Raw genomic sequence first — 13100 nt, 5'->3', positions numbered from 1 at the left:
TGGGAGATGTGCAATTTTATGAGGATTTTAAATATTTAATCAGAATTGAAATTGCTTGTACAGTTGAAGAGCTACATAAAGTTTTGTAATGCAAAAAAAAAATGTGCATAAAAGAGCCTAAATGGCAGATGTAGAACTGAAAGTGAAACTGAAGAAACCTGGAAATAGAATATAATCCCGTTTTGTGATTTAAAGTTAATTATTTATGTGCAGAGGTCTCAATATGTATGCCACACAAGATGTTGAGTATGCTTATTATTATTATTTTATTTATTTATTTATTTATTTTTAAAAGAAAAACTACTTTCATTTTTAGTTTTGTTTGTACATATACCTATTTACACACTGGTTTCTTTTGAAATGTTTATTTAATTACATTTTTTTCATTTTTTGAAGTAGTGCTTTATATGTGTCAAGTTAGAAAATAAACCCTTTTATGTTTAATTGTTCATTTAAATACGGCGTTTTGGCTGTGCAGATGTTTGATATGATGTGCTTGAATACAACTTGATTTGTATCGGATAGTTGTCTTTCATTTTAATACTGATGTTGTTTAAAATGTACCGTCATAATGACTGCCGGCGGTGGTTTTATGTATAGTGTATAACTGCAGTGGTTCTAGTGTTAACGTGGTAATTTTTGTGGCACATATGTAGAATAATATTGTCTGGCATTAGGTTCGAGTGGTCGAAATTTTTAACGCTCGAGTACTCGAGCACTAAATTACTCAAAATTCCCACTCCTAGTATAAATTGTTTATCTAACAGCCTATTTCAGTCACTTTTCAATTGGATAAAAGGGTTGAACAGTCACACCTGATTTCTCCATTGTGATTTGTAACTTTATAATGATGTGTCTATGTATATTGTTTAATTGCTCAATGACTGGATTAATTGATATCTATTATATATATACACTCAAAAGCTGTTCTCCAATTAGCGATTGTTGTATAGCTACACCTGATGAAGACACGCTGTGTGTCAAAATGCGTTGTGCTTTTTCTCTGTTGGAATCTAAATTTTTTTAAGCAAAAACAAATGCAAGAAGATTTTACCATTAGTGGTCATGTCTTCAAGAATATAAAAACGTTTGATTGTGCAACCAGTCCCAACTCCATAAATATCAACAAATATGCAAGGTATGCATGGCTGATTAATTATTCAATTACCAAGAACTGTTCTATGACTTTGTGGAGACATGATTTTATATATATTTAACAAAAGCCACCTCCAACTCTGCAATCTCACCTTCACCTGATCCAACACTCCCTCACAGTTCTCTAGTGCTGTACCCTCTCATTCCAGGAACACTCCGAGATGCAGAAACACCCTCTTGTTCCACTGCAGCTCCCCCGGTAAATCGGGCGGTCTGGTACCCTCCCAATCACCCATCAAAAAAACATTGCTTTTAGCCCAATTAACACGAGCAAATGACACTCTCTCAAAAGATATCCTGGCAGTAACTCAAAGCCTTAATATCCTGATTGTTTGTCACAATCGCTGCTATGTCATCTGCATAGGCCACTACTTTAAACAACTGATTTGTCATGTTTGGAATAGAAAGGCCATGTAAGAGCTGCCTGAGTTTCTCAATAAGGGGCTCAATGGAGAGGGAATATAACATCCCAGACAGAGAGCACCCTTGACGGATGCCCCTCTGCATTGGGAAAGGAGAGCTCAACACACCATTTACTTTCAGCACACTGAACACGTTATTATAGAGCAATTGAATTTTCTCCACAAAATTAGGGCTAAAACCAAATTCTCTAAAAACATTACATTTACATTTATGGGGTACCCGATCAAAAGCTTTTTCTTAATCCAGGGAAATTAGACCAGCTTTAAAACCAAAAAGCTTGGAGGCTGCTATTAGATCCCGAATTAAAAACACATTATCAAAAATAGATCTGTTGGGTACACAATACGGTCCATAACAGTTCTCAAGCGGTTTGCCAATGCCTTAGACAGGATTTATAAATTGGAGCAAAGGAGGCTTACAGGACGCAGTTCTTCAAATTACATAGATCTCCTTTTTTTGGTAACAAAGTCAACACTGCACGCCTGCAGCTTAAAGGCAGCTCTTTTTGCTGTATACTTTCCTTGAAGACTTCAAAAAGGTCTCGCCCCACATAAGACCAAAGCACCTTGAAGAACTCAACTTGCAGTAAACTTGAGACCCTCGAGGAACTGCCAGGCATCTTGGGACTCCTCTACAGTCTCCGCCATGTACAAATCCATGTAGAAAGCTACAACATGCCTCTGGATCGCCTCAGGCTCCCTCATCTCCTGCCCAGTCGAGGTCTTTAAATAATGAATCAGCTTGCACTGAGCTGCCTTTTTCTCCAACCCAAGAAAGTATTGAGTTGAGGCATCCACCTGTGAAATCTGGAGCGCACCAGCGCCCCCTGTACCCGTGCATCCAACAGATCATTCAGTTTTTTTTTTTTTAGTTTTTTGTTTTAGTTTTCAAGCTTTCAAACAGCTTGTTATCATAGCCAGACTGCAGAGCTCTGTGTAGCTCCGTGATGTCCTCCTCCAGCTCTCTCATGACTATAGCAGTGCTCTGTGGAGCGTGTTCAGTATACTGTTGACAAAGCAACTTCACCTGCACTTTTGCCTCATCCCACCACTGCCTTAATGAAGAGAAGGCATGTTTTTGCCCCCTCCATCTTTCCCCCCAAAAATTAAAACATTTTAAAAAGTGTGCATCTTGTAACAGTTTTATGTTAAAGTGCCAACACTATTTATACACTCTTGGTGAGGGAATAATAATTTTTAAATTGACCATGCTATGGTCTGAAAAACCAACTGGAAGAATAGAACAATGTGCAACTAAATTTAACTGGAGTTTAAAACTATAAAATCTAATCTGGCCAAAGATACCAGCCCAGGAGACCCTTTTGCCCATGTGTACTGTCTGTCATTAGGGTGCAGATTCCTCCAAGTATCCACCAGTTCATGTAGTGTTAACTCAACAAGCAGCTCCCTGACTGAGCTGGGGTGAGGCTCTGAGCTGTTCCTATCTAACTGCTCATTTTCAGTGCAGTTGAAATCCCCAGCCAACAGAACAATCTCCTCAGACTGATACTGAGCCAGCACTCCACTCAGGGTTTTTTAAAAAAAAAAAAAACACCCTCTCTCTTCCGTTACTTGGAGCATAAATGTTAATAAAAACTAAAAGTTGTATTTCCCGCCCATACCTGAACCGTTAATGATCGTCCTTTAATTACTTCTATTACTTTAAAGGAATCTGGAGTAAAACATTTTGCAAATAAAATGGCTACTCCTGCACTAAAATTAGAGCCATGGCTGAGAATGGCTGTCCCCTCCCACTCACTGACCCAGTATCTGATTTTTATCATCAGTGTGTGTCTCCTGGAGAAAACTGACACTCACTCTTTTTTTTTTAACTAAATACTCAAAGAGACGCTCGTTTTACTGTATCTTTACATCCATTCACATTTAGAGCCCCCCAAACTAAGGTTTTGCATTGAGAGATTATAAAGAAAAGTATGAGGACACACAATTAGAAAAAAACACCAAGTAAACAGGAAAAAGAAAAATTACTTGAAGGTGTTTAAACATTATCATTGCATTTTTAGAGTAGCATGTACGCATCACATTCTTCAATCTATCTCTCCTTTTTTTCTATCCCTAAAGATTCAGCGTTGCGCATCACCTGCTGAGCCGAGCTCAGGAACAGCTTGAGATCTGGAAAGTGATCTCTCACACTACTCCCCCTCCTTCCTTTAAATCGTTTTTAAAAAAGCTTGAATACTCTCAGCGCTGTACCCTCCTCTCAATTGCTGACTAGCTGACAGCTCGTAAGTGAAAGAGGAGTCAGTGTCACTGCCTTCCTCATCACTCGCCGTGCTGTCTTCAATCACACTGTTCTCAGAGCTCTGACTTCCTAGTCGAGCGCCGGTCCCTCTCTCTGTGCTTTCAGAAAAGTGCCCACGTTTTGCAGCACCCTGGTGCTTCAATCCCTCTTTCCTCTTCCTATTGGGGAATTTAAATTCACCCATATCTTTATTTATTTCTCCCTCATCTCTCTCTTCCCCTGAAACCACCACTCCTTGATTTCTGCTCTGATGACTACTTTGTTCCTCCAACACTTCATCCCCCCCCCCTTACGTCTTTCTGTACGGCAGTTCTAACCTGCGCTCCTAGCTCCACCTGCTCACTGTCTTCCACAGTGGCTGAGATTATCTTACTCGCCGGTTCCCCAGCCTGAGCCCCGACAATCCCTGTTGCCTCACACACCACCTCTCTTTTCTCCTGCGTCCCCCGAGGCTCATTGTCATCACTATTTTCCCCTTCAGCTCCCAAATCCTCTCCCACATTCCCTGCCTGCCCAACTCCCTGACCGGGCGTCTCTGTAGTACCTTCAGCGGGATTGCTCTCCCCCGAGGTCCCTTCCCCCGCATTGCTGTTTTCCCCATCACCTCACTTACAATTTGTTGCTTTATGCCCTTCATGACCACATTTAAAACATTTCATGAATTCAGAGGAAGCAAAACACAACATATTCACTCCCATCTACTTGAAATTTTAATACAATGTTAAGATCTCCATTAATATCATTCAGCAACATATAGAGCTATCTTCTGAAAGAAACAACATGTTTCAATTCAGGAGATTTACAGCCTAGAGGGACCATTGAAATCCCTGACAATCTGTCCGTGTCTTCTCAGCTCTCTAACAATGAGCTAATTACTCAAAAACATATTTGAAATTGTTATTTTTTTAGCAGGGGTTGCAAGTGGCAAAACAGAAACAAGAGTCCTGTCTATTACTAATCCTGAACTATTCTCTGCACCAACTCTTCTTCGTTCATAAACAAACGACAGCTTTATTCATTCTTGATGCTGACCTGATATTTGCACATCCTACAGCTTTACCCAGTTCAACAACACATGTGTTTGCCAAAACCTACCCCAGCCCACACTACTGAAATGTGTGTCTCCACTTCATTTCCAACTGCGTCCTCTGGTCCTGGTTTCTGTAGTGCGCTTAAAAATGTACTGGTTATATTGAACCCTGTTTAAGATTTTAATCACTTCAAAATCATGTCTCCCTTAATTCTTCTTTGTTCTAGGCTATTAGTCTGTTTGCTATTCACTGGACTCTTCCAGGACCACAATGTCCCTTTGGCAGAGCACTCAGCGATGAGTCTGTTACAGTACCAAAAGTCTTTCTGTCGGCAATCCTGTTCCAGCTCTATTTTTTTAAATATTTGATTGGTGAATGTTTTCCTAGTTAAATTGAGATTTTCTCCAGTGCAGTGCCAATTATACCTCCATAACATCAAATAAAATATCAGCAGACTATATTAGCAGACTATATATCTATTTGTACACGTCCTGGTATTGTAAAGCAAATCTCTGCACAAAACACAAGATGTTTTTATTTCCTGTGACAAACTCACCTCAGTTTAACTTAGCTATAACCACTCCTGTATCATTGTCACAGTACAGTAAGTACGTGTGTGGAGGCGTTCTGTACAGCAGACCAACTAAAGAATTTCAGACATGAGGGGAATCTAAGAATTGTAGTTTTACCAGATCTTTGCTCTACTGAGATTTTACAAACACACACGAAAGTTTTATATAAAAAAAAATAAAAAATATTGTTTTGTGGGATGCTGGGTTGCAATTATTTTATTCTTTTTTTTTTTAAAAGCACAGCATTTTTCATGACACAGTTTGCTAGGTTAAAATATTCCAATTTAAAAACAGCAGGAAAAAAAAGCATGTTCTTGTTTTTCGCTTTAAATGACATGATACCATGTTAACTGTGCAAGGCAGCAGATACCAGAATACAGGATTAATAAACTGCCAAAGGGCACAAGGAAACACCAGATAGGCTTGCTCACGATGTCTACCATATGTGCCTTGGAGACCCCTGCTAGGAATGTTGAACACAAGAAACTACATGATCAGTCCATGCCAAAAGCTTTTCAAAACCTGCTACCAAGCACACTGTTGTCCTGTGGCTTTTGCTAACTACATCAATGAGGATCTCCACCAGCCATATACGTAATCTTCAAACGAGCCTCATCTTTAGCACAGAAATCAGCATGCCAACCACAGGTTTTGAACTCACAATCCTTTGATGTAGGGGGCATTTTTTGCATACTAGCTTTCTTACACTGTTTTTATAATAATTACTATAGGTTGCTATTGAGAAGAGTGTTCTAATTGGATTGGCTTGAGGTCCAGTTTTGAAGGGGATATCACAGACCCTTCACCATGAATAAGGTTCAAAATGGCATATATCTCTCTCTCAGCACACACTACTCATACATTTAAAAGTTACTCTCACCCCTACATGGTATCATGCATACTGTATCGAGGGGAAACATTTTGGGCGGAGTGGGGAGATTACCTAGGTGAGACCTTGGGAGCAGTATAAATCATGTTTATCAAGAAAAACCTATGTGTTCAAATTACCAAATAATGTATTATTCTGTAGATCACCAGTTAAAGCAGACAAATAATATTAAAAGACAGACATCGGCTTTAACTGCATTGTCCTCCTTGGAGGGCGAAGTTGGTTTCTCTTTTTATCTGTTATCAGGCTCAACACAACAGTGGGGACCCCAGCAGATGACAAGGCCTTAGGTTCGGATGCTTCAGGGACAATGCAATTAGTAAGCATACTTGAGGTAAGCACACAATGTCACAAAGTTTAACATACCGCTACTGTATGTTTTATCGCTTTCAGCAGGAAATTTACTTTTCAGTAGTATCAATTAAATGAGGGCCTTTTAGAATTAGAATACTTACCCAAAGCAAAAGGGGCAATGAAAGTTTGTTCAAGAAAACTCTATTCAGAGTACACACAAAAACAGTGACTGTCACTTTATTTTTTGCACGTAACTCATCATAAGGAAAGTTTTAAATAGAATTTGACAAGTGAATCCAAGTAGTCAATTATGTGAAACACATTAAATTAATATGTTCAAATGAAAGGACTTCAATAGCTATTTAAAATTAACTATACAAATCAATTACAGTTGTGTGTTCAATTCATACACACCCAGTAAAACCTAAACATGAATGCAAATGAGAGGATTTAGACAAAAGGTTAGTTAGAAACACCTATTTAAATAAAGAATGGTTTAAGAGTTTTCAGAGAGCGTTTTCTAAGTACGTGCTTGTTTGAGAATCATTAATATACAGTACTTGACATGTACAATTACGACACACAGATCATTAACACTAAATCGGATCATTGCATTTTGTCAAAATAAATATGTATTTCTTGTTTGTGGGGGAAAGTTTTAAGAGCCTTCTCTCTTACTTGCACTTTGTTTAACCATTTAATTATAGTTATAAACAAACGCCTTACATTTGTTTCACTTAAACACTCAAAAACCTTTACAAACATAACCACTTGAGAGAAATGAAGTCAATTTTAGGAGAACGATATGATTGCTGAACTCACCATTGTTGTTTTCTCCTACTGTTATGAAGAGTACTGAACACATTTTAGTGATGTGTGGGAAATGCACTCTGACAATGCAATTCATCCATGATCTGGTTACACAAGCTTTTATTTTAACAGAAAACTCTCATTGCATTGCAGTTCAATCCATGTCAGGTTTTGCTTTGAACTTAATTAGTTGCACCCAAAGCTGAGGCTTCTAGGATAAGCCTAATTAAGCTTAGGGGTCACTAACTACGCTCCTAGTCAAATGGATTTGAAATGGTTTAAACCGACATGCCATGGCAGTCTTCTATGTTACTCTGCCTATGTAAGATACCGGCACTAAAACTTACCCTTACAATTATGCATTTGCAGAGTTCTGCCTCATATTTCAAGCCCTTTTCCTAAACTTTGTATTTGTAAAAGTAAAAATAAGACAGACATAGTCATGTATGTGCAAAAAGCAATTGAAAATTACGTTCAAAAACGTGTCCCGGAAACTCACCTTCTGCCAGTCGCCGGTCATGTCCAAAGAAGACCCGTGTTGCTGAGCTCTGTATGCAAGGCAACGGAAGCTGTGGTAAAGGATCATCTGGCGACAGCTGGCTAACATTCTTAAGAAAACCAAAAAAATGACATGATAAATTAAAACATAATTGTTCTTTGGAAAATTACCAGATTTAATTGCCATTCAGTGATACATTCTGAGAAACTAAACCAAGTATAAATAGTTCTGGCTACTGCCTTCATAAACATTTGCCTACTTGACTGTTTTACAAACATACATCCATACATACTTTCATGAAATTTGTTAGACCAACCAATCACATGCTTGAACTTATGAATAAGAACGTAACTATAAAGGTCAGCATGTACATGTAATTATATATATATATATATACACACACACATATATACTTTACTGTATATATATATATATATATATATATATATATATATATATATATATATATATATATATATATATATATATATAGATAGACACACACACACACACACACACACAGGAAAAGGCGCTAGCAAAAATTATATCGATTCATGAAGAGCCGAGCAGCAAAGAAGAGCATGTTTTCTTCCAAAAACTTTCGAGATCATGCTCCCTCCTGCTGGCTCTCTAATTGAAATGAGTGCCGTAGTTTGGAAGAGAAATATTTTTTCTTTTGGCGAATGCTCCCAGAGTAAATGCTGAAAAATGTATTTCCCAGCTGATTTATGACCCATGCTGTGTAATTAAAAATGTCAAGAGTTGGCAATATGCTTAAAAATATAACATTGTGATACAGACAGCATGGTACACAGCAACGGTAATGTAATGCGTTTCTTATAAACACTGCAGCACGTCCTATTACACTTGTATAGTACTATGTCAAAGCAGCTGTCCATGGAGACAATAACATGCTAATTTGTACTCTAAAGTCGCTCAGTAAACTAAATACCAATCGTTACAGCTGGTTCACTGGATTTTATATGTAAATCAGGTAGCATGTTCTTTGAAGGCTGTATGCACTGGTGGATTAATCTAGAAATCCTATAGGAATTAATGCTTTCATGTGGTCTTCCAATTATTGCTTTCCAAGTTATACATAATATCTGATAGCATGCATGATATACACAGGCCCTATGGAAATGTCTTTCTGGTATGGTGCAGGTTTAAAGTAAAGAAATAAAATAAATATGTGAAGCCTAGCATGGATTTCATCATGTTGCATATTATAGTAATCACATGCATCTTCACTAGTCAGTAGAAGCATAAACTATTATTCCCGGCTTTAAGGGTTTTAGTTGGTTGTTTTTTTTCACTTTACCTACCTTGTAAACATAAAGATATTCCCTAAGGAAAGCCCCTTGTTGGGAGGCTGTTTGCTTGCTATCATTGATCAATATATGCCTGAAGGCTGACACTGCGTTGTCCAGTTGCTTCAATGTAAAAGACTGGCGTCCAATGGTAAAGTTAATATGGTCTTCGGCAAGGGACCAGCCTTTTCCTTTGTACACTTGCATAGCTTGACAGTAACACCGCAGGGCATGCCTTTTCTGTATATATAAAGAAAAAAAGCACAAACATCAATACTCATTTCATTCCAACATAACTAAATACAGCCACCACAGTTTAAACACCGTGGCTTGGAAAACCAACATCACTAAAGACAGAAGAAAGTTTCTTATGTTTTTGGAACAGTATATAAAATGTCAGAGGTGTCACTTTTTCAGTTATTTAGATGGAAACCGTATGAATGTACATCACTATTTAGATCAATTGAATAGGCTTAAGTTCCTGTTAGGGCACTTCTGCGCACTGTCCTCTAGTTAATTTACAGATGAGGTAATGTAATATGTATGAAGCAGTGTCGGTTGTACCTGCATCTGGGAGCACTCTGAATATCAGTAGATATTCTGTTGCCTATCCAATTAATTGCCTATCCTATAATAATTAAATTAATTACTATAGGTTTAATAAAAGCACACTATCTGAACAGATCTGGGTCATGCCAGGTATAGACCCAGCTCAGATCTTCCCCTGTGGCACTGAAAACTTATTAGATATCATACTTGTTATGAAGACTCGCTTAGCTGCATAACAGATAGAAACTTAAAGCAGTATAAAAAAAATAGATAGATAGATTAATGTGCCTTGATGTCATGATTTATCTTATTTAAATTTAAAATCTGCTTTTGGATTTATCTGAGTTGAGCTGAATTTGTTTTAAAAAAAAAAACAACAAAAAAAAAAAAAAAACACAGAAATAGCTACAGTAGAAGTTTCCAGTTAGACCTTTATTAGCTTTATAACCCCTTTATCAATTCCAAGCTTAATGGGGTGCATTCAACGCAGATCTTCTTTTAAATCTGTTTTTTTCACTGACCTTTCAGTTTGGTGGTGCTTTTATTACATGTGGCGAAGGTGGGTGAAAACACAGGCAGAATTAATAGTTGAAGAAGGTTGGATCCAGAGTCGCCACTGTTTACGTTTTTTAAATAGATAAAACAGCGTCACTGTTCATTTACTGTTGCTGCACATACTTTAATACTTTTCTAATGAAAGATACTGTCAGTCTCGCAGTCAACAGAGCCTGAGGCTTGCGGCTGGGCCTCTCTCTGCAGGTAGAAGGATACATGCTGCTTGTATCGTAGGTGGTTTTCCATCGTCCCTTATGCTGTTCATGTAGCTCAGTCTTATTGCAAAGTGTGAATTTTACTGTTTAGTGTCTACTTTGTTAAAATGTCCCCAAACAATTGCCTCCCCCCCCGCCTCCCCCAAAATCACTCTGGACTATTTTTAATGTTTATTGGTTGCAATCTCATTCATGTTCCGATTGGTATCAGCTTGCTTATTAATATTAACCACAGCGGTTTGCATACAAATAATTACACCACGACCGCTAACAAAACCAAAATTGGATGATCTTTTGTTTTGTAGTCTCTTATTCATTAAATTGACTAATTAAAATAGTTTTAACTTGTGCAATGGTGCATTCTAGCCACTTCTGTTGCCCATTAAGAATGGCTGTTTTTTTTTTTTTTAATCTGTCAGGAGCTGGAGTAATTGTACCATAGAAAGAAATAATGATTTATTTAATATGCATTTATAGTAATATGTTGAGTTGCAGTGGCAGGCTTAGCGTGGGTCTGTACTACATTATTTATAAGGCTTCATGTAGCAGAACGTATACCAGGACCAGGTGGTATGTACAGTATTTAATAAGAGACGTTACTTAATTGAAACTTATTTATATTTTACAGTTGTCCAATGAAGACATGAGACACGGTCTGTTTAGACCATGTATATTTGTTGCAATACAAGATTATACGATTAGTAATTATTATTTTTTTTTTTAACGATTACAATTTTCTATACGATTACTCGAATAAACACTTACATGTGCCCATCACTAGACAGAAGCACTTATGGGGGGAGGGAGAGACACAATTTCTAAAATATTTACAGGTTAGCTTTAGAAAAATCCCTGTACTGCTCTAGTGAGTGCAGCTCTAGTGTGAATTATTTACTTCTGACAACAGTCATCCCACCACACAAGTACGGGGCCCTTGAGGCAATGTGGGAAGCTTGTTCCAGAACTACATGTACCTCACTGCATCAAAATAATGGCAAAATATTTTGTCGTTGTCAATTTCAAATTGATTGGATACATTTAATCCAGCTAACTCAAGAGGGATGCAACAAATACCTAATTTTACTGAGCTACCAAAACTACAAAAAAGCCTCTGCAGATAATCAAAAAAAAGAAAACCTTTCCAGTACTTTTTGCCACCTACCATAAACATTACAGGGTCCCAACCCCCACTTTGAGGAAGAAATGCTATGTGTGCAACTGGTACAGACTGATGCATTGCAACTGAATTAACTTCTGTCCTCTAAAAATCCGCTTGATACACGGATCTAAAAGGGATTACCGTATTCCTTCAAATTTAAGACACAGCCCAAATTTCCCACCCTCAATTTGAGAAAAAAAATAAATCAAATAAATATGCATTTACAACCTCAAATTACGCATATGGAGGCAGTTTGCAGCCGTCTGCTATCACACAGAGCATTACAGTTATGTGCTGCTTCTCATTTCGTCATGATTACTCACACCTGTTTTTCTCCCAATTTGTTAACTGTGGTTTGGCATGTCAAAAAATGCAGGTGTCTGATCAGCATTTCCAATCTGTCCAAGCTGGTACTGGTTTGTTGGAAACGCTGAAATTGTAAAAGCTTCCTTTGAATTCCTCAGGAAGCTAATGATGCTTCTTTGAAACTGGCTGCCTGTATCATGGATGATTTGAGATCAGGCAGTGACGTCTTTGTTGTCTTCTCGGCAGTCAGTCACGTTGCTGTTTGTGTACTTGGGTAGTCACGTCTTTTGTTGCCGATTTTAATACACGCATCACTACTGTACTCGAATTTATGCCGCAGGATATTTTTGAGACGCCAAAAAACGGTTAAAAAACTGCATCTTAAATTTGAAGGAATACGGTACTTAGTAAGTTGAACAAATAGTAACATAAGCTGCATCACACACAACATTATATAGTGCTACCCCTTATAATGCGGTTGTCGGGGTACAGAATTCGGAGACCGTATTATTTGTGTTTGGCCTTATAACGGATATGGTCATTTTTGTTCACGAAATGTACAATGACCAAATTAATACTGTAACGTACAGTGGAAAATGAATTAAGGTCAGTATCAAGATCCACAGTTTATTAGGACGATTATTCCCAGCCCGTTAGCCTAGTATCACACAGCAGCTTGTTTCACTCAGCTCTGCCCGTGCTGATGTGGGCACCCCTCCTATATGCTGTCATGTCCCTGCCTAACTGGATGTCACACACAAGTCCCAGCTGAGGAAAGCTTACTACTTCCCAGACCAGTCCACAGACCACAGACCAGTCCTATTTTTAGCCCAATCTATTTTTCAGGAATTTGCAAGTTCTAGCTGTTGCTGAGAACCTAACAGCAAAACATCTGTCTTATCTAAGTTCAATTGCAAGAGATTTTAAGACCTCCAACTGTTGATATCAGCAAGACACTCTAGTAAGGTCAAAACAGTAGCTCCAAAAGCATTACTATAATGCTTTAAAATGTGTCCACATGCTTCATCTACTGCCCAGAATGTGAAGGAAATACAACTAGCCTTGAATTGA

At 38.0% G+C, this 13100-nt stretch overlaps 1 protein-coding gene across 2 annotated transcripts in view; it reads right to left on the bottom strand.

Annotated features, from left to right (window-relative positions):
- LOC117394661 (trafficking protein particle complex subunit 8) overlaps window positions 1-13100 on the bottom strand; it is an 80785-nt gene that overhangs the window by 43209 nt on the left and 24476 nt on the right. For both annotated transcript variants that reach the window (XM_033993055.3, XM_033993056.3), the window contains 2 exons: window positions 9261-9485; window positions 7936-8044 (listed from right to left, as the gene is read on the bottom strand). In XM_033993055.3, coding sequence (XP_033848946.2) covers window positions 7936-8044; window positions 9261-9485 — 334 coding nt within the window. The remainder of the gene's footprint in view (window positions 1-7935; window positions 8045-9260; window positions 9486-13100) is intronic.

The sequence above is a fragment of the Acipenser ruthenus genome, chromosome 3, assembly GCF_902713425.1.
Source record: "Acipenser ruthenus chromosome 3, fAciRut3.2 maternal haplotype, whole genome shotgun sequence".
Taxonomy (NCBI): domain Eukaryota; kingdom Metazoa; phylum Chordata; class Actinopteri; order Acipenseriformes; family Acipenseridae; genus Acipenser; species Acipenser ruthenus.
Note: the sequence above shows the minus strand (reverse complement) of the source record. Positions and strands in the feature narration are given on the sequence as shown.